We start from the raw sequence: 22,564 nt of genomic DNA, 5'->3' as shown, positions 1-22,564 counted from the left end.
GTCACAGCTGTTGTGTTCTCTAAAAAGTTTGCCTCATTTCATTGTGACATACTAATTTATTCTTAGACCAGTAGGATCAGTAGTCAGAAGCACAAGTTACTGTGTAGATGCAAACTTAGAAGAACATCTTCATGAGGAAGGCAAGGGCAACTTGATAGAGCTCTGTAAGTTGAGATATCACCACTGTAAGAGATGGCCTTTCCTCACAATGAAGTTAGGATTGGGAGGGCTGTCCTGGCTAGATTTCTATTCCTGTGGTCAACACTGTGATCAAAAAACGACTTGAGGAGGAGAGGGTTTATTTCAGCTTACAGTAGATAGTCCACCATGAAGGGAGATCAGGAATTGAAGCAGGGCCCATGGAGGACTGCTTAATGGTTTGTTTCTCATGGCTTGCAACTTGCTTTTTTATACAACCCTTCTAGAACCACCTGGCCAAGAGTAGCACCACCCACAGTGGGCTGGCCCTCTCACATCAACCATTAATCAAGATAATGCTCCACAGACCGGCCTACAGGCCATATGGTGGAAGCATTTTCTTTTTCTTTTTTGTTTTTTGAGACATGGTTTCTCTGTGAAGCAGTCCTGGCTGTCCTGGAACTCATTCTGTAGACCAGGCTGGCCTCGAACTCACAGAGTTCCTCCTGCCTCTGCCTCCCAAGTGCTGGAAGGAGGTATTTTCTTAATTGCGGTTCCTCTTCTCAGATGACTAGTTTGTGTCAGGTTTACAAAACACCCCTCAAGACAGTGACAGAACAAAAGTGGCTAAAGCTATGGTAGCTCATCAGCCTCTTTGGTTTGGTTTATCGTGTAGCTGAGTTATTGATAGTGTCTGTTGTCTCACGACAACTGCATTAAGTAAAAACTAGAACAGTTTAGAGCAAATAAAAGGTTGATTGAAAGTTCTAGAAAATGTATCTTCGTAATCTTTATTTGATTTGGGTCTTCTGAATAACTTTGTGTTTCTATTTTTCATTAGATAAGCAAGATTATCTCCAAGATGCACAGGAAGTATATGCTTCTAACCACTGTTCAGTTTCTTCAGAGTCGGCCTCTCCACAGCTAGCTTTACTACTGCCAAAGGATGAAAGATGCATTGGTAGTTGTGCCTCATCAGAGATGTGCTGTGAAACAAATGAGACTTTCCTCAATGAGAAAACACATGAGGGGTTAACTTGTAGACAGAATGAAAAAAATGTAACAGGACTTGATCTTCTTTCTTCTGTGGATGCTAGTACTTCAGATGAAATCCAGCCTTCATGCATGAGGAGATGTAGTAAGCCTGTCTGTGACCTGATAAGTGACATGGGTAACTTAGTACATGCCACCAGTAGTGAAGAAGACATTGGAAAGCTGTTGCCAGACGACGCTAAGGCTAGTGCTGATGCTTTGATCACACTGGACTCGTCTTCGGTTTCAGATACTCTCACTGTTCCTTCGGCACACCATGGTAGAGATGCTGCTGGAGAAGAGGAGAATGACATCAGCTCTGGCCTACAAAGCAGAGATGGTGGGATGAAAGAATTGAGTGTAAAAGTAGACACAGCACTTTCTGATTCTTGTAAATATAAAGAAACTGTAAAGGATGAAAAGATTTCTAATGAGTTAGAAACAATTGATTTTGCCATGTCGTCTGCTTTGACTGAACAAAGTTCTAAAGCGTCTAACACCAAAGATGACCCACAGTACGAGGGGCTTTCTTGTGAGTTTTTAAAAGGTGATGGCTGTTTGGCCAGAGAGAGAGCAGGCGTGGCAGTCACAAATACAGAGTGTTTCAAAGAAGGAGGTAACACAGTTGCTGTGCCTTGCAGTCGTCCAAAGAATGAAGGGATATGCCTAAGTGACACAGATTCAAACGATGGAAATCTCAACTTACCTGACCCTTCCTTTCAGGAAGAGAGAACTGCTGTGTTCACAAAACAGTCTGTAAAAGAAGACTCAAGAAGTTCAGACCTTAAAGACAATAGTGATACAGTTCAGGTATCCTCTTCATCTTTACATGTTTCCAGGGAAGCTGCACCCTCTCCACTGTCTTGTCTTTCATTGTCTGGGATCTTGTGTGGACCGTTAACTGACAATAACATGCATGGTGATTTTGTACCTCCCGATGGGTCTGAGGATCAGAAAGGTGATGTAATGACTATACATGAAGAAATACAGAAGAGTGCTGTTTCAGATGGCGAACTCATGAGGGAGACAGAGCATTTGAAAAAGGAAAAGTGTAAGAACATATTTCTTCAGCCAGCCAATGAAAAGAAAGCGGATGGAAAGGTTGAACCTGAGCAGATGGTAATCAGTGGTGAATCTTTGGAGTACCCTGAGGATGTAGCTGCAGAGTCTCAAGAGGATGTAGCTGCAGAGTCTCAAATGGCACTCTGTGCTTCGAGTGCCCCTGAGTCTCCTGACGGATGGGAAGGTCTGACTTTTGCCAGCAGTGATATGGATGGACAGGAGTTAGATTACTTTAATATTGATGAAAGCATGAGAAGTGGCACGCTAATTAGTGATGCTGAACTTGATGCTTTCCTGAAGGAACAGTGTCTTCAGAACACAATGTCTTCTGAAGACAGTGTAAGTGATTTGCAGTCTCAGATGAACCAGGTGGATAAGAAAGGATTACATGATGAAAATGCTGGTGATACATATTTTAATGCTGAAGCAGGAGCAGCTTGTGAAAATGGAGGTGATGTGATTTGTGAAGCAATTACTAAAGAAAACACAGTAGAAAATGGTGTTCGTCCTGTAGGAGACAGCACAGTTCCAACTGAAAGAGGGTTCCCTACCAGTCAGTCTGACATAGTGAAGGAATTGCCGGTCCCCAGTACTAACACCCAGGCTGTTGGAGGGGCCAGACCTAAGCAGCTGCTTAGCCTTCCACCAGGAACAAGGAGTTCAAAGGAGCTCAATCGGCCAGATGTTCCAGAAAGTGAGGCAAGCACAGCAGATGCTATTGCTGCATCCATTTGCTCTGCCGACCAGATACCTGATGCTCAGGTTAGCTTCAATTCCAATTACATTGACATAGAAAGTAATTTTGAAGGTGGATCTGGTTTTGTAACTGCAAAGGAGTCTCTGCCTGAAAACATTTGCAAAGAAGGCTTGGTTTTGGGCCAGAAACAACCTACTTGGGTTCCTGATTCAGAAGCTCCAAACTGTATGAACTGCCAAGTTAAATTCACTTTTACAAAACGGCGACACCACTGCCGAGCATGTGGGAAAGTAAGTTATAAACATTGACTTTTCATTATTCTTCCATTCTTTTTATTATTCTTCCTGCAGATTAAAAATAGGTCCTCTCATATCAGGCAAATTCTGAGTCCCTTCTCTATCCTGTTAGAACAGTGGTTCTCAACCCTCCTAACACTACGACCCTTTAATACAGTTCCTCATGCTGTGGTGACCCCCAACCATAAAACTATTTCATTGCTACTTTATAACTGCAATTTTGCTACTGTTCTGAATTGTAATGTAAATACCTGATAGGCAGGATATCTGATACTCCAAAAGTGACCCCAAAGAGCTGAAACTTAGAGCTCCCAGCTGCTGCTCCCTTTGTCCTTAAATACTTTATTTCAAGACTGCTTTGTAGCCAGTTTCTTGATCACTGCCTGGGAAAATACTAGAGAGCCAGCTGGCTTATGTAGAATACCATACCTGACCTTGTTCGTGTTCTTATTGATGATAAAGATACTGTCTATAAACTCTAAGGAAATTGTATTTAAAAACTGGTGTGCTTTTTATTTAGCATTTTTCAGTAATATGTTGGTTTTGGATCAAACTACTACATCTTAGCAAAATAATGTCCTACTTATGCAAAGCAGGTCTATACAGCTGTAGGCAAGCTCATAACCACTAAGGTATATATTTAGCTGCTACAGAAAGCTTTTAAAATCAGTTAACATAATTGATTCAAAAAATACTTCCTTATCTCAGACATGATTATAAATTATAAAATATTCCTTATGTTAGAGTTCTCTAAAAAACAATTAGTGTATGTATACATATATGTATATATATGTTTATGGATAAATTTGTATGTGTGTGTGTAATTATAGAGGATGTATTAGTCCAGCAGTGGTTATCTGATGTGTAGGGGCAGATAGTGCAGTTATTGCCTAGTTCAAGACACTGGAAGCCTCTGAGAAAAGTGGTGTGAAGGCTGGGGTCCCTGGAGAGTCGCCAGTATGGCTGAAGAAGTTGGAGTCTGTTGTCCATGAACGAAGGCAGCAGCAGTGGGCTCAGCAGGAGCACGGCTTGTCCCCACTGCCTTTCTCTCCCACCCTCAGCTTGCCAGGCCTCCAGGCTGTTGGGCTGTGCTGCCTAAATCCAGGGCTTGTCTTTCCCCTAGTTGTTACTCTACATGCCAATCTTGTCTGGAAACGCCCTCACAGACGTACCCAGAATTCCCAGACATCTCTCACTCCACCTAATAGTGACAGTCAAGATTAACTGTCATACTTACTTAAGTTAAAGAACATTAAATAATTCTATTATGATTATGATAATTAGAAAAAGGAATCATAAAGAAAGTAGATTTTGAGTTCCTATCCCCTTGCTTCTAATAAATATACTTGAGACAAAAATAAATTTAGTATTTTATTCTTTATAGGTATTTTGTGGTGTCTGTTGTAATAGGAAATGTAAGCTTCAGTATCTAGAAAAGGAAGCAAGAGTGTGTGTAATCTGCTATGAGACTATTAATAAAGGTGAGTATTGACCTGACATGTCTTCTTCCACTCACTGAATCTATATTAAGAGTAACTGGATTGTGACAAAGAGAACTTCCTTATTTTCTTAAGGCAGGGACTAGTGTTGACTTACTGGCTTAGGGGGACATCCCAAGGCTTGGTTTCTCTTTTTGTTCCACTCTCACAATTAACACACCAGTCTGGAAAAGAAGCGTTCAGGTTCTGGAGTGGCAGTTGAGTACCTTTAACAGGTACTGAGTTCCTAAGTGCTGCATTCCATCCGCCTGCTGCTTCATCCTCACCGTCTTCCTCATCTTAGTGGGAACGTGCACACAAGTAGTTTCCTTATCGGTGCTTGGTACTGTAGTTAACGTATGAGACAAGGTAGGAGTTCTCATCCTTAGACAGTTGCCTGAAATGAGAAGGAAAGATAAGGTATTATGTATGGTTTGATAAACACATAGGAACACCATGCTGTTCGTACATTTTGGTCCCATCTTTTTCCATTCTTGCTTTTAGAATGTTACATATGTGTGCTTCCCATTGATCCATGGCTCTCCAGCTAGTTTCCATGTTCAGCAGTGGTCTTGGTGGTCTTCTTTGAGTTCCCACAGTGTGTGTGTGTGTGTGTGTGTGTGTGTGTGTGTGTGTGTGTGTGTGTGTGTGTGTGTTATGCTGTGCTTTCACCCTTAGATACATGTCTGTTCTTTTGAGTAGTTCTTGCATTTTCAAAGATTTCGTTGATCATTTAATTCCCAGAGAAAATTACTTGACCCTTTTTTGACCAGGCTTATGAACTAGCTCCTATTAGCCAGCCAGCAGAATAAATACCTGATAATAATTTGTTTTTCTCTTTCGAATGAAGATAAAATTTTTCAGCAATTCTCCAAAAAGCTCTGATGTGAGTCTGTTAGCCTGAGGTGAGCTCTTCTACCCCCTGCTGTTGACCTGTACTCTGGAAGATAACAGACTATAACTAAAAATATTTCTATGGATCGCCATTGTTATGAAGAAGCTACATGCTTATAATTGTTTTTCTTCTTGCAGTGTGTCTGTAGCCTAGAAGACAGCTGCCAGGGCTGTTAGCCCAAGCAGTGTGCTAGAATTCACATTTTAGAGCAAGTTCCCACGTAAAAGTTCCTGTTTAAAAGCCAGGAACATTTGAGTTGGCAGGTCAGATTTGGGGAAGAGACATTCTGACTACAGAGTCTGAGAGAGAGAGAGAGAGAGAGAGAGAGAGAGAGAGGCTCATTAAAGAGACTTAGTAGTAGAATACGGAGATAAAATTTTGGTCTATCAAAGACAGAACGTAGAGGAATGGAAATGTAGCTCAATGGTAGAGTGCTTGCCTAGCATGTACAAGACCACGAGTTTAACTCCCATCACACACACACACACACACACACACACACACACACACGTGTTGTGGGATGAATTTATTTAGATACCTGTTTTTATTCTGTTTCAATATCTGACATTGTTTCATTTAGGGAGCTATTAATGGTTATATATTACAAGAAAATGTCAACCATAGCCTAGAAAATGCTGGAAGTGATCATTCAAGCAATGTTATCAGATAAGAAAAAGATGATTCTAGGTTGTGGATGAATTCAGTGAAGGATTGGAAGGAAAGACTGGGTAGAGATTGTGGACAGTGAGAAAGCTGCTGAGATTGTGTAAGTTTTAGCAGTGTGTGAATGCTGTCAGGTCGACGTGGAGTCGAGTGTAAAGCTGTGTGGATGTTAGTGGCTAGTGGAAGAATTTCCGAGAACGCTCTCATTTAGTGACAGTAAGGAAGGCTGCAGCAGTGACAGCTGCTGTGGACATTTGGTTTGCAGATGGCCTGAGACACCATTGCTGGCACTGCTTTGTTTTGTTTTTAAATCATTCAGTGATATTCAGACACTGTTCTGTATTCTGGAGCTCCAGCTGAGAACAAAACTGATGTTTTCTTGATGCGGAATTTTTGAATAAAGGGATAGTAAACAGAGAAGCCCTCAGATGCTAATAATACCCTAAACTTAAAGCTAAAATGTACAGATAGAAACATATCAGTGACCATAATAATGCTTTATGATAATATATGTGACTAGGGACTTGAAGAAACTAGACTGTGTATGTTTGAGAACCTGTAGAGAGAACAATCTGGGCGAGGGAAGAATAGACAGCCCACGCTATACTTGCTTAACTTGAAGAAGGAGGCGGCGCAGGCCGCTGGCTCATGGTGAGTCAGTGGGTTGTACTGAGATGAGGCGAGGGATGTAGGGCCTATACGACCTGTCATTCAGACAACTTAAAGTTCAGCTCCAGTTAGAAAGCCGCGAAGGATTTAAAGCGAGTACTAAGGACGTAATTATTTAGGTCTTCAAGAATCACTCTGGAGTAATCTATAACTTAGCAAAGTGGGGTGCTGCCAGCTAAAGGAAGGAGCCTGTTCTCGTCACTCGGACATCCTTGTCAAGACCACTTTCTCTTGATTGGCCATTTATTTCTTTCTCCTTACAACTTGAAAAATCAAATATTTATTATAGCTTACCTGGAAGTTTAAAACTGTGAGTTTTTAATACTATTCTTTCCCCTTTATAGCTCAGGCATTTGAAAGGATGATGAGTCCAGGTGGTTCTTGTCTTAAGTCTAATCATTCTAATGATTGTGCTACCACCCAGCCACTTCAGGAGACCCACACATCCAGTATTCCTTCTCCTACAACTTTGCCCATCTCAGCACTGAAACAACCAAATGTTGAAGGTAACCAGAGTAAACTGTGTGGTTTACACCTAGGATAAGTTCTTCACATAGAAATGCTCTAGTAGTCAGGGTCTAGATAGGAAAGAGAAACCAGCTAAGAGTCAGGAGGGCTTTATACAGGGAATTGGTTAAACATGTATGTTGGAGACTGGAAACATGCTCAGGAGTCTCATAGACAGATAACTGCAGGAAGCAGCTGCCACCACCACAGGATTGGTGGGGTGGAAGGGGAGAAGGTAGCACTTGGAGAGGGGTATCTGGTGGTGCTTAGCTCTCAGACCTTGGGGTTGGGAGCTAAAGCGCCTTGACTGAAGCTGTGACCTCTAGGAAATGCCATATGACAAATGCTGGAAGCATCAAGGGAGTTTCTTATGGCTTGTGCTCTGGCAACTGAGAGAGAGTTCTAGAATTGATGTTTGTAGTGATGAAAAGTCATGGGACATGCAACATTGCTGCTACTGCTGCTGTGGTGGCTGCTGCTGCTGCAGGGATCCTGCAACAAGCACGTGGGGCTGAAAGAGTCCCTGCCCTTTACACATTTGTCTCCTGCCCCCACCACCCCCTGTCCCTGGCATAATCCGATCACAGCTAGTTAGCAAGCAGACAGAGAGGCGAGGATTTGTACTTCCACACTTCCGCAGAAGAGCGCAGTGAGTACAGAGAGGCCTGGGTTCTAGGGATGACAAGTAAATAACTTCCTTTAAAAACCTCCCTTTAGTTATATATTTGACCACAATAACAAGCTATTATTTATTTTATTGTATTTAGTTTTTAAGTCTCAGGCTAGTCTCAAGGTTCTGCACTCAAGTAACCTTCCATGAGTCATTGGTTACAGACATGCACTACCACAAAATCTATTTTAAATATTTGAATTATCTGCTATTCTAGCTGTGGCTGTTTTCAATCTCTATAGGGCCAGTATACATTGGCAGACATTTATTTTGGAAGCAAAAGCTGTGACATTTTAGAAAATACCTGTCAATATCAGTTAAAGATAAATTTGATTTAGATCTGACATGGGGGGGGGGATTAGATTATCACTCAATAGTGACTTTCTGTTTATAGTCATATCTGGACAGAGATGTAGTTATGAAATTGTGTATTTTAACCCTAAAGATAATAAATTTGCGTCTAAAATGATTGGTATGTTCTTGAATCAACAACGTAAAGTCTTATGAGACTGTTGTAAATGTAAGGAAGGTACCTGTTAACGCACCCACCCATATTACAAACACATCCAAGTAATTCCAACTTCTTCCATGTCTTCTTCATTTTGAAAGGTAGACATGAAATGACCTGTGCTTTTATATTGCTCTAAAATCATTTGAATGTAATTCTCTTAACCTTTCTGCCTAGATACTTTCTAACAACAACAAAAAACAAATTTTCCTGCTTTTAAATAGACACTTCCCCTAGATTTGAGAGGAAACAGTAATGAGTATCAGGAAGGTTTATGGCCTGTATTCTAAGAGCTACAGTGTTACTGTTTGCATATCAGGTGAAAACACAAAAAGATCTCTTGAATACGTAAGTGATCCACTTTCCTCCTCTTCACACCTCGTGTCAGACTTACTTCTTTCTGCTAGCTGTATGATTTTCTTGGCTTGTCTGTTGTGTTCTGATCTCTACTCTTCACCCCTGCACCTTACTCAGCCCTTAAGCTGTATTCAGTTACTGCTTGCTATGGTTTGGATGTGACATGACCCCAAAGACCTTGTGTTGCGGGCGTAGTCCCCAGTCCACTGTTCAGATGGCTGTAGCGCAGTGGTTAGGTTTCTAGGGTTCTGAGCTAATCGGTGAGCTCATCTATGATGGCTTCATTATCTGATGACCTTAGGAGAGGTGGTGGGACTAGAAGGTGGGGCTTAGCTGGAGGATGTAGAGCACTGGGGACATCCCTGGAAAGAATGTGTCTTGTCTTTTCCATGTTTTGTGTCTTTCTCTGCTTCCTGGCCACCGTGAGGTGAGCTGCTCTGCTCTGCTTCATCTTCTCCACCATGGTGTACTTTCTTGTCACAAGCCTATGAAAATGGAGCTCAGCCACCTCAGACTAAAACCTCTGAAACTATGACTCAAAAAGCTTCCCATGAAGTCATCTTGGTGGTTTGTTCTGTCACCGGACAGCTGACTTAGCATGTTACTCCAGACACTCTTGACTTCAGTAGTAGAGCCTTATGTCTTCCCCACTGTCCATAAGGTATAATATTTCTCCTTCCTTTCAGAGCAGGTGACTCCCATGGCCACAGCTGGTCTAATGCTCTTTCTTGGTATGAATTAGATAGGCGTGGGCTTTGCTTAAGGTATATGAATTATGGAAGTCATTTTCCCTAGGATTCTGCAGCCCCAAGAATATAGGACTTGCCATGAAAAGCAAAAGGATTCTGAAAATAGTAACTGACCTGTTTGGAATTGTGTCACTGCAGTATTGCCAAACTAAAACAATTCACCTTTTCAACTCATTTTAGGACCGTGCTCCAAAGAACAGAAGAGAGTGTGGTTTGCAGATGGCATACTGCCTAATGGAGAGGTTGCCGATACAACGAAACTATCATCTGGAAATAAAAAATGTCCTGATGACTTTAGTCCTGTCTTACCTGGTGTACCCACAGTAAGGAATCTAAATAACTTCTGTTACACAAAGTTTTATTTTGTAGATAATTCCTCATGTGATTGTTAGTGTACTTAACCTTTGGATGCCCTGAGTTTGCCTAGAGATATGTGTGCATATTTTGTGTATTGTGCTTCCTTTATAGCACTTTGCAAACTGCATTATTTACGAGTTGAAGATTGTGGGAAGTGTTGATGGAGCAGGTCTGTCAGCCTCATTCTTCCAATAGCTCAAAATGGCCATTAGCAGTTTTTAGTAGTAAAGTGTTTTGAATACTTTTCTTTAGATATTGTTCTTACACAGTAAACTATGCTACAATGTAAACATATCTTTTAGGTAATCACACTTGCTTTACTATGGAACCTGGATTCCCTAAATCTGAGATATGCTTGGATTAATGTTGTTAATAGATTTAAAATTTTACCCTTTAAAATACTTACTTTAGTTTTAATTTATATGTATGCGTGTCTGTGTGGGTATGTACATGTATGTGCAGGCACCCACAGAGGCCAGAAGAGGGCATTGGATTCTCTGGAGCTGCAGCTACAGGTGTTTTTGAGCCGCTCAGTGTAGTAATCAGACTCTGGTCTCTGCAGGAACAGCAAGCACTCTTTAACTGCTAGCCCTCTCTCCAGGCCCAGTTTTCCCCTTTTTGATATTTGTTTCTGGCAGTGATTCTCAATTTTTAAACAAAAATCTCAGAACCTCTTCATAAGCTTTAAATGTTACAGAGAACCCCAAAGATTATGTTATGTAGGTTATCTGTATTTGTAATTATTGTTTTAAAAACTAGAAAACTAAAATATTTATTAATTTAAAATAATAAACTTGTTTTGTAACCTGTACGCTATATAAGCCAATAGGAGACACTGTTTTAAGAAAAAGAATATTTTAAAAACTGGATCACTTCAGTAGAGAGTGGCATTGTTTGAGTTCTGCTTCCACGTGTAGCGCACCATGATGTGCTCTTAGGACCACGTTGGCATTGTCTCTCTGAAAGGATGTTGTGAACTTCAGCAGTCTCTGAACTGCATTTTGAGAATCATAATTTGTTTTAGATTGATATGAACTTAATGGTTTCCAGCATTCAAGAAAGTGTTTGTTGGTGCTATTTCTGCTTCCATTGACACGCGTACCAGGTGTAACTAGTAATGTATACTACCTGTAAGTAAGCGTTCTCGAGCAGAGAGGAGCGGTCACCAAAGGGCATGTTCCTTAGCGAATGGGAGCTCCAGACAGACTCTACATGCCACTGAAGTCCACGACTTCTGAATACTTACCCTGCACAGTCTAAAAGAGGAAGAGGCTCCGGTGAGGATGGCCGACAGTAGCGTTTTCTGGGTGGTTGTTCCTGCGGACTCACCACTCTACTTCCCAGCCACTCCTCTGCTGCCCTCCTTTTTCTTCTCCGCTACCCTTCCAGGCTGTTTTGATGGCTATAAAAAGGAGGGAATGTTGAGCTGAGCTAAGCTGGTCACTGTGTAATGGGACACAGTCATTAACTACCCCTGGTGCTCCTGAATGTGGTATGCTCCTGAACTCAGGGAAGTCAGATGGTCGCTAAACTCAACTTTAGAAGACTTTAGGAGCCTATATTGGTTTCTTTTACTTTTATTAAAACATGTTTGGTTATAGAGGTCAACATTTCACTCTTGAACAGAGAAGATGGACTGATTTATTTTCTCCCCCTATTTTACAGATTATAAATAGAGTGGATCATACCCATTCTACTAGGGTGGAAAAACCAAACAATGAAATAGGAGATATTCTAAGAACTGAGATAACTCAGAGTCCTGTTTCTCATGTTGCACCTGTGGAAAAACTGCCTCTGAGCACAGGCACTGAAGGCTTGCCCATGCTTGGCCCTTTCACACTAGAAGATGATGTTTTCATGGACAGCGAGGAGCCCTCTGCTCCTGTTGTTGTGCCTGCTCACCCTGGTTTGCCTATTGCCAGTGTCTCAGACTACAGGTTATTGTCTGGCATTGCCACACGTGTCTGCACCAAGATTAGTCTTGTACCTGAAGATGAGGTTGGCCTGCCTCCCCTTCTGGCTGCATCTGGAGAAGAGGGATCAGGTAGGGTAGTGGCTACTTCAAAGTGAAAAGGAATCCTTGGTTTTGGTCTTTGGAGAAAAGGTCTGTGGCTGCCATGAAATTTGCTGTATAGTCCAGGCTACCATATCCACCCTAGAGGACAATAACCTTTTAAAAGAACATATTAATTTTGTCTTTAGTATAAGAAGTGCATTTTAAACATTTTTGTTATGATATTTAAAAGGAGTGATAACTTTAGTTTATAGAAAGTCGTATTTATATAAAACAAATAGAAAACTGTTTGAACTTTTGAGTCATTTAGTGCATGTACGTCTCTGACTTAGTATGAATTAAAGTATAATACAATGGGGAAAAGTTTCTGTAGGGAGTTTTAACTCTAGCTTTTGTATTTTATTCCTTTAAGAAGGATGGTTCCCAAAGAAAGAACATTAAATTCAATGACAAAACTAGGAATTTTAGGTCATCATTTGCTACTTATTTCATTTATGACTTTAAACATGTTATTTAAGCTCATTGGGTCTCCATTTTTCTTGTAAAAAGAGAAAAGAGATGAGCTAAGGTACTGTAGCTAACTCCCACCTCAAAGTTACTCCCTTAGGGTAGATGCCTGCTGCCTCAAGCATTACTTTACATCTGAAACATAGGCTTGTGGGTTGTTGTTTGCTTGTTAATGTAAAGAAATAAAGCTTGCTATTGTCATGTTGCCTGTAAGAGACATTTTGTGAGCTTACCTCTAGAGACAAAAGCGTTTTGAGCTCTGTTCTTCGAATATCGTGTATGTTTTCTGGTTGGTTGTCAAGTTTTGTTTTGCTGTGGCTACCTGTCACTGATACCATGGCAACAAGCAGCATATGAAACTTGAGTGTAGACTCTCTTCAGAATTAGAATCCACTTGAATGTCCATATGATGTGTGTAAGTGCTGCTGTATGCCACAGCATGTGTGTGGAGGTCTGAGGACAACTTGTTTGGGTAAGGCTGTCTCCTGCCACCATGGGATCTAGGGGATCCAAATTACATGGCCAAGAAATGTAACCCTCTAAGCCATTTTGCAGGCCCTAGAATCCATTTTTGATAAGTGTTTTTTTTAAACTTGAAAAACATACAAATATATAAATAAATAGTAATTGAATGTGTATATATATATTCATATATTTCAGTTATATCTATTTGTTCTATGTTAGTAGGTAGGAAGGTAAAAATGAGTATGTAATTATGAAACAGTGGTAATTGGTTTTAAGAAACGTGTTTGTTTTTGTTTACATTTGATCAGTCTATTACAGATTTAAACATTTTTTATTGTAAGCATATTTGAGAGGATATTTATCCTAATTAATATATTTCTGTCATTTAGTGCCTGTAATACATGAACACCCATCTCATGAGCAGATCATTTTGCTTCTTGAAGGTGAAGGATTTCCTCCTGCCACATTTGTTCTGAATGCTAACCTACTTGTGAATGTCAAGTTCATATTTTGTAAGTAGAGATTCATTTTTCTGATTGTTTTGAAGTAAAGATATATAAAGTAGTTATATCTTCATGTTACATTTTGATTGACAGTAGTGAAAAAGAGACAGGATTGATTTTTTTCAGCCAAATGTGGCTATATTCAATTCTAGACAGAACAGAGATTGGCCTCAGACTTGAGGTTCTCCTGTCTTTACCTCTGGAATGTTGGGATCACAGGCATGCTTAGCTCAGTTGAGCTGTTTCTGTTTTATTCATTTGCCTTCTCCCTCTCTCCCTCTCCATCCTCCCCTGCCTGCCCCCGCCTCCCCCCCTCCCATGGTTATTCAGCCTAGGGCATCTTGGGTGGGAGCGAAGCATTCTGCTGCTGTGCTGCCCCCCAGCCCAGCTGAAGTGCATCTTGATGCTTACTGTAACATCTTGATGCTTACTGTAACACTGCCTGTTAGCTGTCATCCTTTTAGATGAATTGAACTATGGTAAATGGAATCATGATTTGGTAGCAATGAAGACTTTTTCCTCTTTTCATTTTCTTTTCTTTCTTTTTGACAAAGAGACTCAATACATATCCTTGCCTGGCCTAGAACTCATTCTGTAGATCAGGCAGGCCTCAGACTTGTGGCAGTCTGCCTTCCTCTGCTTCTCAAATGCTGGGCCACCACATTGAAGGCATTTTTAAAGTCAATGATGTGACCTAATTAAAGTAAAATTAAGGAAATAAATCATCCTCAATAATAAATAATATTTACTACTCAGTAATGCATCAATCTGTTTTTCCCTCGCTGAAACAAATGCAATTCTTTCTAGCATTTTAGTACATCTTTTACGTTAGAGTTTCTTATTGTTATTACTTGACGCCTACAATAATCTTTGGGCTTTTCTTACATGAATCCTAAACACTTAAAGTTTTTATCATGAGAATTTAAAAAATTTGATAAATTGTGATTTACTCAGTAACAATGTTTAGTTTTTAAATAAAAAATTGACATTTATAGTTGTATGCCATTATTCCTCAAGATGCCTCAGATAAATACTGGTACTTCTCAACCAATGGATTGCATGGCTTGGGACAGGCAGAAATTATTATCCTGTTGCTATGTTTGCCAAATGAGGATACAGTTCCTAAGGACATCTTTAGACTATTCATCACCATATACAAGGATGCTTTAAAAGGTATACTATTTTATTTTGAACTGCTGAGACTAGGGGGTGGATAAAGTAGTTAAAGGAATTTATATTTCAGCTATGCTAATTGTACTAAAGATTTATTTTGTGAAGAAATTGATGGTTTCTACAAAGAGCTTAATCGCCATTAATTTCCTTAAATCTAGAATTTTATGTGATTAAAGTCTCCACATAGACATGTGGAAATACTTTTGCCTCCTTGATTCTTTTTTTAATGTATCTATATACTTATCATCTGTACTAGATGTGGAGGATGATTTTTTTTTTCTTATTGCCATGTCCAAAGGAGAAAAACAATTAAGACTGGAAGCATTTTCAAATTTTTATTATAGACCCCAACCCAATCTCCAGGATTGGCTTGGCTCTGTGCAGAATGTGCACCAGATTCTTCTTCCCTTCCTTCTTTTTAATGTGTTTGTGGTGCCATGTATGGAACCTAGAACCTTGAGATATGTTGTTCTATCAGAGAGCTGTACCCCAGAACAAAAAGAGGCTTCATTATGAGTAGAAATACAAAAACAAAATAAAATGAAAGTGTATTGCTTTACTTAAGAAAATTTATATTGGGACATTCAGACTCAGAATGTTTTATCAAAATAATAATATAGCAACTTAAAATATTTTTATTAATAATATTATTTCCAGGAAAGTACATAGAAAACTTGGACAATCTGACCTTTACTGAGAGTTTTCTCAATAGCAAGGATCACGGAGGGTTCCTGTTTATTACACCTACCTTTCAGAAACTTGACAATCTCCCAGTACCAAGGAGTCCTTTTCTCTGTGGCATTCTCATCCAGAAACTCGAGATTCCTTGGGCAAAGGTCTTTCCTATGCGCTTAATGTTGAGATTGGGAGCAGAATACAAAGGTGAGTTTGAGGATAATAGATGTCATATCTTAAGATATACAGATGATGAAGCAATAATACATTCAGGGAAATTATTTAAGTTATTTTTTTTTTTCTCGAGACAAGGTTTCTCTGTGTAGCTTTGGTGCCTTTCCTGGAACTCACTCTGTAGCCCAGGCTGGCCTCAAACTCACAGAGATCCGCCTGCCTCTGCCTCCTGAGTGCTGGGATTAAAGGTGTGCGCCACCACTGCCCAACTTTAAGTAGTTTTTACTAATTAGTAGAACTGCTTTTGATTTGGTGGATTTTTTATTTCCAAGACAACCTGGTTGTATCAAGCTAGTGTGACAAAGTTGATGTATCATGAACTTTCAGGATGCTCAATAAATTAATTTACCTTAAAATTAAAATTAAAATTTTTTTGAGATGGGGTCTTATGTAGTGGAGGCTACTTTCAGCCCTTAGACTTACTTGAAGCTGATAATGACCTTGAACTCCTGATCCTCCTGCTTCACTCCTCAAGTGCTGAAACTACAGGCATGCACCACCATGCTTGATTTTACTTTCCTATTTCAAAAGAAAACAATGTTCTTCACATTATTACTTTTGTGAAGTTTTCTTCTTCAAATCCTGTATTACTGAGTTCTAGTTTAACTGCACATTAGACAAATGAGTGTGTGTTTGTGTCGGGCCCCATGTCCTCTCCCCTGCTCCTGTCCTCTTGTTGGTATAGTTAGGGCTTGATGACTTTTAGAAACAGTGGGTTAGAGATGGTGGTTGCCCTTTCCCTAAGTTTTACCTTCTTCACTTGATTTTTATATTCCTAATGGTTAGCTAATTATTCAAAAGTGCTATAGAATGTATCACCTAGAAACATGCCTGTTTTTGACACAGCTGAAGATTCTAACACTATTGTAATGGTCAGACTTTGTGTGTGTGTGTTTGTGTGTGTATGTATTTGTAATTTCAAAGTTGTTTCTAATGTTAAACTTTAAACATTCCTCTGCACCTTTATTCCTGGCTTCTTAAAGAAGTAATTTTTGTTAATCTGCAGCATATTGTATCTAACTACGATGTATGTGATTTAAATAATTTAGTAGGTATTATATTGGAGACGGTTTAGTGTTGGGAAAAATAAAGGTTATTTCTGTTTTATGGAGGCCCACAAAGGTTTCCTAGTGAGATCTGAGCTTGCTTTACCCAGCAGGGCTTCATTAGAGGATTGTTTGACCATGTGCATGGTTTCTAGGTGATTGGAAAGGTCTGCACTTGGCTGAGCTAGGGGGAGGTCTTTTGCTCCTCCTCTTGGCATTCCTATAAGTAGTCTTTTAGAAGAGCCAGGAGGGGCTGATGGATAAGGATCCAGCCCTCCCAAGGCAGTCCTGTGTTTTTCTCTTTCACCTCTATCCTTCTATCTAAATATTTCTCACTTTACCCTCCACAAGAGGACCCTGGGGGAAAATGTGGGAGCTGCTCTCCCACACTATTTCAGAATAGGCAGTTCTGAAAGATAATCCATTTTAAGCCTCTGACAAACTATTAAATTCTGACTTTGATCATAGGTATTCCTTATTATTTAAGATTTAAGCATTTGATTCTATTATGAAAAAAGTTAAACTTTAATTTCAGATTTTGTGTGTAATTCTAAGAATTGACAGCATTTTACTCTGAGCCACTGTTTTCTTCATCTATCCCAATGTTTTGTTGCTGATAATAACATGTGAATGCTCTCTTTATTGAAGATTATGGTAATATACTAGTTGACCATTAGTCATTATGGGTTATATGATCTGTAGGTTTGGCCAGTAGTACCTAAAAATAAGACTGGTTTTCTTACAGTGATGTTTAGAAGATTATGTAGTAACATGAAGAATTTCTCCAAAGGTCACAGCGTTGAAACTGCAAAAGCTGTGTAATAGTGATGGGAAGAGTCATCAATGGAGATTAACCAGCCTCAACAATGTTCTGTATTTGATATATTCTACTAGACCTTAGATAGACTGACACTGAAGTTATTGGTCCTCATGCCTGTTTAGATATGACTCAGATTTTTTAACGGAATATATACGTGGTAAATTTAATAACAAAAGTTAAAGTCCCGCCAGGCGGTGGTGGCGCACGCCTGTAATCCCAGCACTTGGGAGGCAGAAGCAGGTGGATCTCTGTGAGTTCAAGGCCAGCCTGGTCTACTGAGCTAGTCCAAAAAGCTACAGAGAAACCCTGTCTCGAAAAACCAAAACAAAACAAAACAAAAAAAGTTAAAGTCCCAAGATTAAGGATGAAAAGAGCTTTCTCAGATCAGCAACTACCTATTCAAACGTCATTAGTAATAAGATTGTAACACTGATAAGCACGCCATTCTAAGACATGGCGCATTCAGTGTCTTAAATAAAATTACCTCTAACCATTTACAGGGATGTGCCTCACTCATGAAAAGATGAGGTAAAAACCCAGCATTTCTATTAATTACATCCTTTATAGTTTTCATGTCTTTTAACACTGTGTTTTTTCCAGTCTAGACCTTCTGTTGTCCAAATAACCTAGGAGTTCTTTTTTAAAATTACAAAATGTATTTGTACTAACAAGAATGTGCTGCTCCGACTCAAGGTTATAAAATAGGTAGTGCCAGATGTGCATTGTTCCTTAGAAGTTGAGGGAAGAGTGTTTGTATAGTGGATATCAGAAAGATTAGATTGCTTATCTAAAAAACAGAGCGCTTAGTGTCAAAGTGCATCAGGTTTTTGTTATCATAGAAAAAGTCCACCCCTTTTCCAGCTTCAGGGTCCTTCTGTGTTGGTAGCAAGGTGTCTTCTCTTTAGTTCTGTACTTATGGTGCACCCTAATGAGAGAGGAGACTTTTGACAAGGCCCTTGTCATTATGACCTAAGGACTATAGAAATATCTTACCACTTTTGAATTACCACAATTTAATATTGACTGTAAATATCTTTAAAGTCTCTAATGTGGAGAACTAGGGCTAGAGTTCAGTGGTATAGTTCTGACTTAGTGTGTACAAAACCCTGGATTCAGACCCCAAAACCACAGAAGGAAACATCAGAATGCCAATTTTTTTCTATTTTTCTTTAAATTAGAAAAATTTTATATGAGTCAAAGCAGGTATTGTAATTTTTCTCCATTGGAAATTTTATGAAAACAAAATAAAACATTAAATGCTTTGGAATCAGAAAAGTCTAGTTTCAAATCTTTTCTACAGTTAAGTAAACAAGTTTATCTTTGTCTCAGTTTTCTTATCTGTATGTAAGTGTAGATACCCTGGTTGTAGATTTAAATAAAGCAGTCCATGAAAGGTTACCAGTTAGTGTGGCACCTAGCAGATGCATGGGCATCTTTATTTTTCTCTGATTACTGACTAAGTGGTATTTATATGTACTGTTTGTTTGAAATTAAAAATAAACTTAGGACTTTCTGTTATTGTTGATAGTGACTAATTCTTCTTTTTCATGTGCAGCATATCCTGCTCCTCTAACAAGTGTCAGAGGCAGAAAACCTCTTTTTGGAGAAACAGGACACACTATTATGAACTTACTTGTTGTAAGTAATTAAACTATTGTGTTATTTTAAATCCGTTTGTTGTTGTTGTTGTTTTTTTAGCTGAGGATCGAACTCAGGGCCTTGTGCTTGCGAGGCAAGCGTTCTACCACTGAGCTAAATCCCCAACCCTAAATCCTGTTTCTTAAAACTTTTATTTAGTATATTTCACCTCATTTTATTATCCATTTTAATTTGGAGTATTTGGTATTTGAAGATTCGTTTATAATAATAAATCCTAAACCACTTAACATAAGTGAGCTCTGCTTCATTTTAGAATACAGTGTCTCCTGATTTATGTGTCTCTGATTCTGACTGCCCTTTGCTTAGCTCTGCTGTTGTTCTTACGTACTGGGGTAATGGGAGACTTCTTCACAAACCTCGGAAATTGACAAAGTCTTAGTGAAAGTGTTCGTAATGTAAACCAGCTTTGTGATTTTGAACAAATTATGACCTTGGTGTTTTCATTTGTAGTAGGAAAGCCTGGATAGTGTGATATCTGAGGCTCCTTTCTACCCATAACTTTGTCATTTCTTATTTACTTGTTAGTATATGAAAATATTTAGTAAACCTACTTTCAATTTCCCATCTACAGCTAGCTTGAAGGCTCTCAGTTTCTGTTAATTTTTCAAAATACAGGAGATAATCCTTGTAAAGAGAATGGTTGACTGTTGCTGTGACTTCAGAAGATTTAGTCCAGGGTCACTTGACTCTGCTGTTTTAAGCATGTGGCAGCAGCATGAGTACTTGTTGGAGGAAGCCACGCATCTTATAGTGCCTGGGAAACAAAGGAAGAAACTGGAAGGTGCTTAAATTCTACCACTGTCTACAAAGGCATGCCTCTAGAATCCTACCACTCTCTACAAAGGCATGCCTCTAGAATCCTACCACTCTCTACAAAGGCATGCCTCTAGAATCCTACTGTTCTCTACAAAGGCATGCCTCTAGAATCCTACCGTTCTCTACAAAGGCATGCCTCTAGAATCCTACTGTTCTCTACAAAGGCATGCCTCTAGAATCCTACTGTTCTCTACAAAGGCATGCCTCTAGAATCCTACTGTTCTCTACAAAGGCATGCCTCTAGAATCCTACTCTTCTCTGCAAAGGCATGCCTCTAGAATCCTACTGTTCTCTACAAAGGCATGCCTCTAGAATCCTACCGTTCTCTACAAAGGCATGCCTCTAGAATCCTACTGTTCTCTACAAAGGCATGCCTCTAGAATCCTACTGTTCTCTGCAAAGGCATGCCTCTAGAATCCTACTATTCTCTGCAAAGGCATGCCTCCAGAATCCTACCACTCTCTACAAAGGCATGCCTCTAGAATCCTACTGTTCTCTACAAAGGCATGCCTCTAGAATCCTACCGTTCTCTACAAAGGCATGCCTCTAGAATCCTACCGTTCTCTGCAAAGGCATGCCTCTAGAATCCTACTGTTCTCTGCAAAGGCATGCCTCTAGAATCCTACTGTTCTCTACAAAGGCATGCCTCTAGAATCCTACTGTTCTCTGCAAAGGCATGCCTCTAAAATCCTAGGCCTCACCTTCTAGATCCTTCACCCTTCCCAGTAGCACCATGAGCTGTGAACAAGCCTTTAACATATGAGCCTTTGGGCACACTTAGGAGAATAACTTTGCTTTTTGGGGAGAGTGTAAAAGGAAAGGAGAACAGTCTCCAAACACCATAGACTTCTTTCTGAGAATATTCTTTGTTACTTTTGAGTAGTAGTTGGAAGGATTAGTTTATGGGTTTTGTTTGTTTGTTTTTTCTTTTCTTTTTTTTTTTTCTTTTTTCTTTCATACGAGTGTTTTGTTTTTCTAGTTGGGGCTGTTTCTGGATAGCATTTTGATAGGACTGTGTCAGAAGGCTTAGACTTCAGGCACTGATGGAAATGTTTCATGGATGGGTAAATAAATGTTGATGGAACTGTGATCATTTTATGTAGGATCTTCGAAATTACCAGTATACATTGCATAACATCGATCAGTTGTTGATTCATATGGAAATGGGAAAAAGCTGCATAAAAATACCTCGGAAAAAGTACAGTGATGTAAGTGTACTTGCTCTATTCAGATCTAATGACAGTTGAACAGAGGAGTTCCTGAACCTGGATTTTGTTGTTGTTGTTTTTAATGAAGATACATATTTTATAATGACAACATGTTTTAAATTTTTAGAATTGGTTTGTTAATAGAGAATTTGTTTGATCCAGTTTTTTCAACTTTTTTCTTTATTATCTATTAATTGGGATTTTATTTTCCTCATTTTTTTTTTGTCACATTACCAATGAAGTTGATCAATAATACAACTTCTAGACTAGATATAAAAGTTGAAAATGTATTTAAACAAATGTGTTTTTTTCCTCAGGTAATGAAGGTAATAAACTCTTCTAATGAGCATGTCATCAGCATTGGAGCTAGTTTTAGTACAGAAGCAGATTCTCATCTGGTATGTGTACAAAGTGATGGAGTTTATCAAACTCAGGCCAATAGCGCTACTGGCCAGCCAAGGAAAGGTAATTCATGAAGCCCCACTTAAGAGATCCCTCCAAAAAGAAATCAATACCTTAACCTATTTCCTGAATTAATGAAGATGTGGTTGTTTAACATTGCAGCTTTATAAATTATAATTGAAAAACTGCTTCTCTTTTGTGTTTTGATTTCTGGCTGCATTAGAAGTAAAGATTTGGAAGTCTGTTCTTTAGTAGGTCCCATGGTGTGAGGTCTTCTTTTCCACAGTTTCTCATTTGTTCAGTCTCTGCTCAGCTCCAAGGTGGATGGGGGTGAAGAATAACTTACAAAGCTAAGAGACCGGGATGGAAAACGACGATGGTGGAGTGAGCAGCCTCTGAGATGTGATCCTCAGCTCTGGCTGCTGCCATTCCCAGACTTGCGGTGAAAGGCTGACAAACTGGAGTTAGTGGTTCATAAGATGAACACATTGTCCCGGGATAGCAGTCAAATAGCCTGATGCTCTCACTGCTAAGAATTGTTTCTTCCAGTTGTAGAGATAATGATCTGAAAAGCAGTGAAAAGGAGGGGTTGGAGGGATGGCCCAGCAGTTAAGAGTGTGCAGTGCTCTTGCAGGGGACTGAGTTTGGTTCTCAGCACCCACATGCTCACAACCACCTGCAACTACAACTCCAGGGGATCTGATGCCCTCTTCTGACCTCTGTGGGCAACTACATTCATGTGTATATGTGCCCCCACCCCCCACATATACCTAATTAAATATAGAAATAAACCTTTTAGGGCTGGAGAGAGATCTCGTCAGTTAAGAGCATGTACTGCTCTTGCAGAGGATCCAGTTTGGTTCACAGTACCCATGTCAGGCACTTATAACTGTCTGTAACTCCAGCTTCAGGGTATCTGATGCCCTCTTCTGGACTCTGAGGGTACCTGTATCACACATAGAAC

At 39.6% G+C, this 22,564-nt stretch overlaps 1 protein-coding gene across 4 annotated transcripts in view; it reads left to right on the top strand.

The window, feature by feature from the left end:
• Positions 1–22,564, top strand: part of Zfyve16 (zinc finger FYVE-type containing 16) — a 97,116-nt gene that overhangs the window by 58,441 nt on the left and 16,111 nt on the right. For 3 of the 4 annotated variants that reach the window (XM_036206798.1, XM_036206796.1, XM_036206797.1), the window contains exons 3-13: positions 980–3,219; positions 4,610–4,706; positions 7,275–7,436; positions 9,902–10,044; positions 11,744–12,122; positions 13,454–13,576; positions 14,585–14,740; positions 15,398–15,622; positions 19,071–19,153; positions 21,094–21,198; positions 21,516–21,663. In XM_036206798.1, the coding sequence (XP_036062691.1) occupies positions 980–3,219; positions 4,610–4,706; positions 7,275–7,436; positions 9,902–10,044; positions 11,744–12,122; positions 13,454–13,576; positions 14,585–14,740; positions 15,398–15,622; positions 19,071–19,153; positions 21,094–21,198; positions 21,516–21,663 (3,861 nt within the window). The remainder of the gene's footprint in view (positions 1–979; positions 3,220–4,609; positions 4,707–7,274; positions 7,437–9,901; positions 10,045–11,743; positions 12,123–13,453; positions 13,577–14,584; positions 14,741–15,397; positions 15,623–19,070; positions 19,154–21,093; positions 21,199–21,515; positions 21,664–22,564) is intronic. The other variant, XM_036206799.1, reaches the window with a different exon arrangement.

This window comes from Onychomys torridus, chromosome 15 (genome assembly GCF_903995425.1).
Source record: "Onychomys torridus chromosome 15, mOncTor1.1, whole genome shotgun sequence".
Taxonomy (NCBI): domain Eukaryota; kingdom Metazoa; phylum Chordata; class Mammalia; order Rodentia; family Cricetidae; genus Onychomys; species Onychomys torridus.
This window is presented reverse-complemented; position numbering and strand designations above follow the sequence as displayed.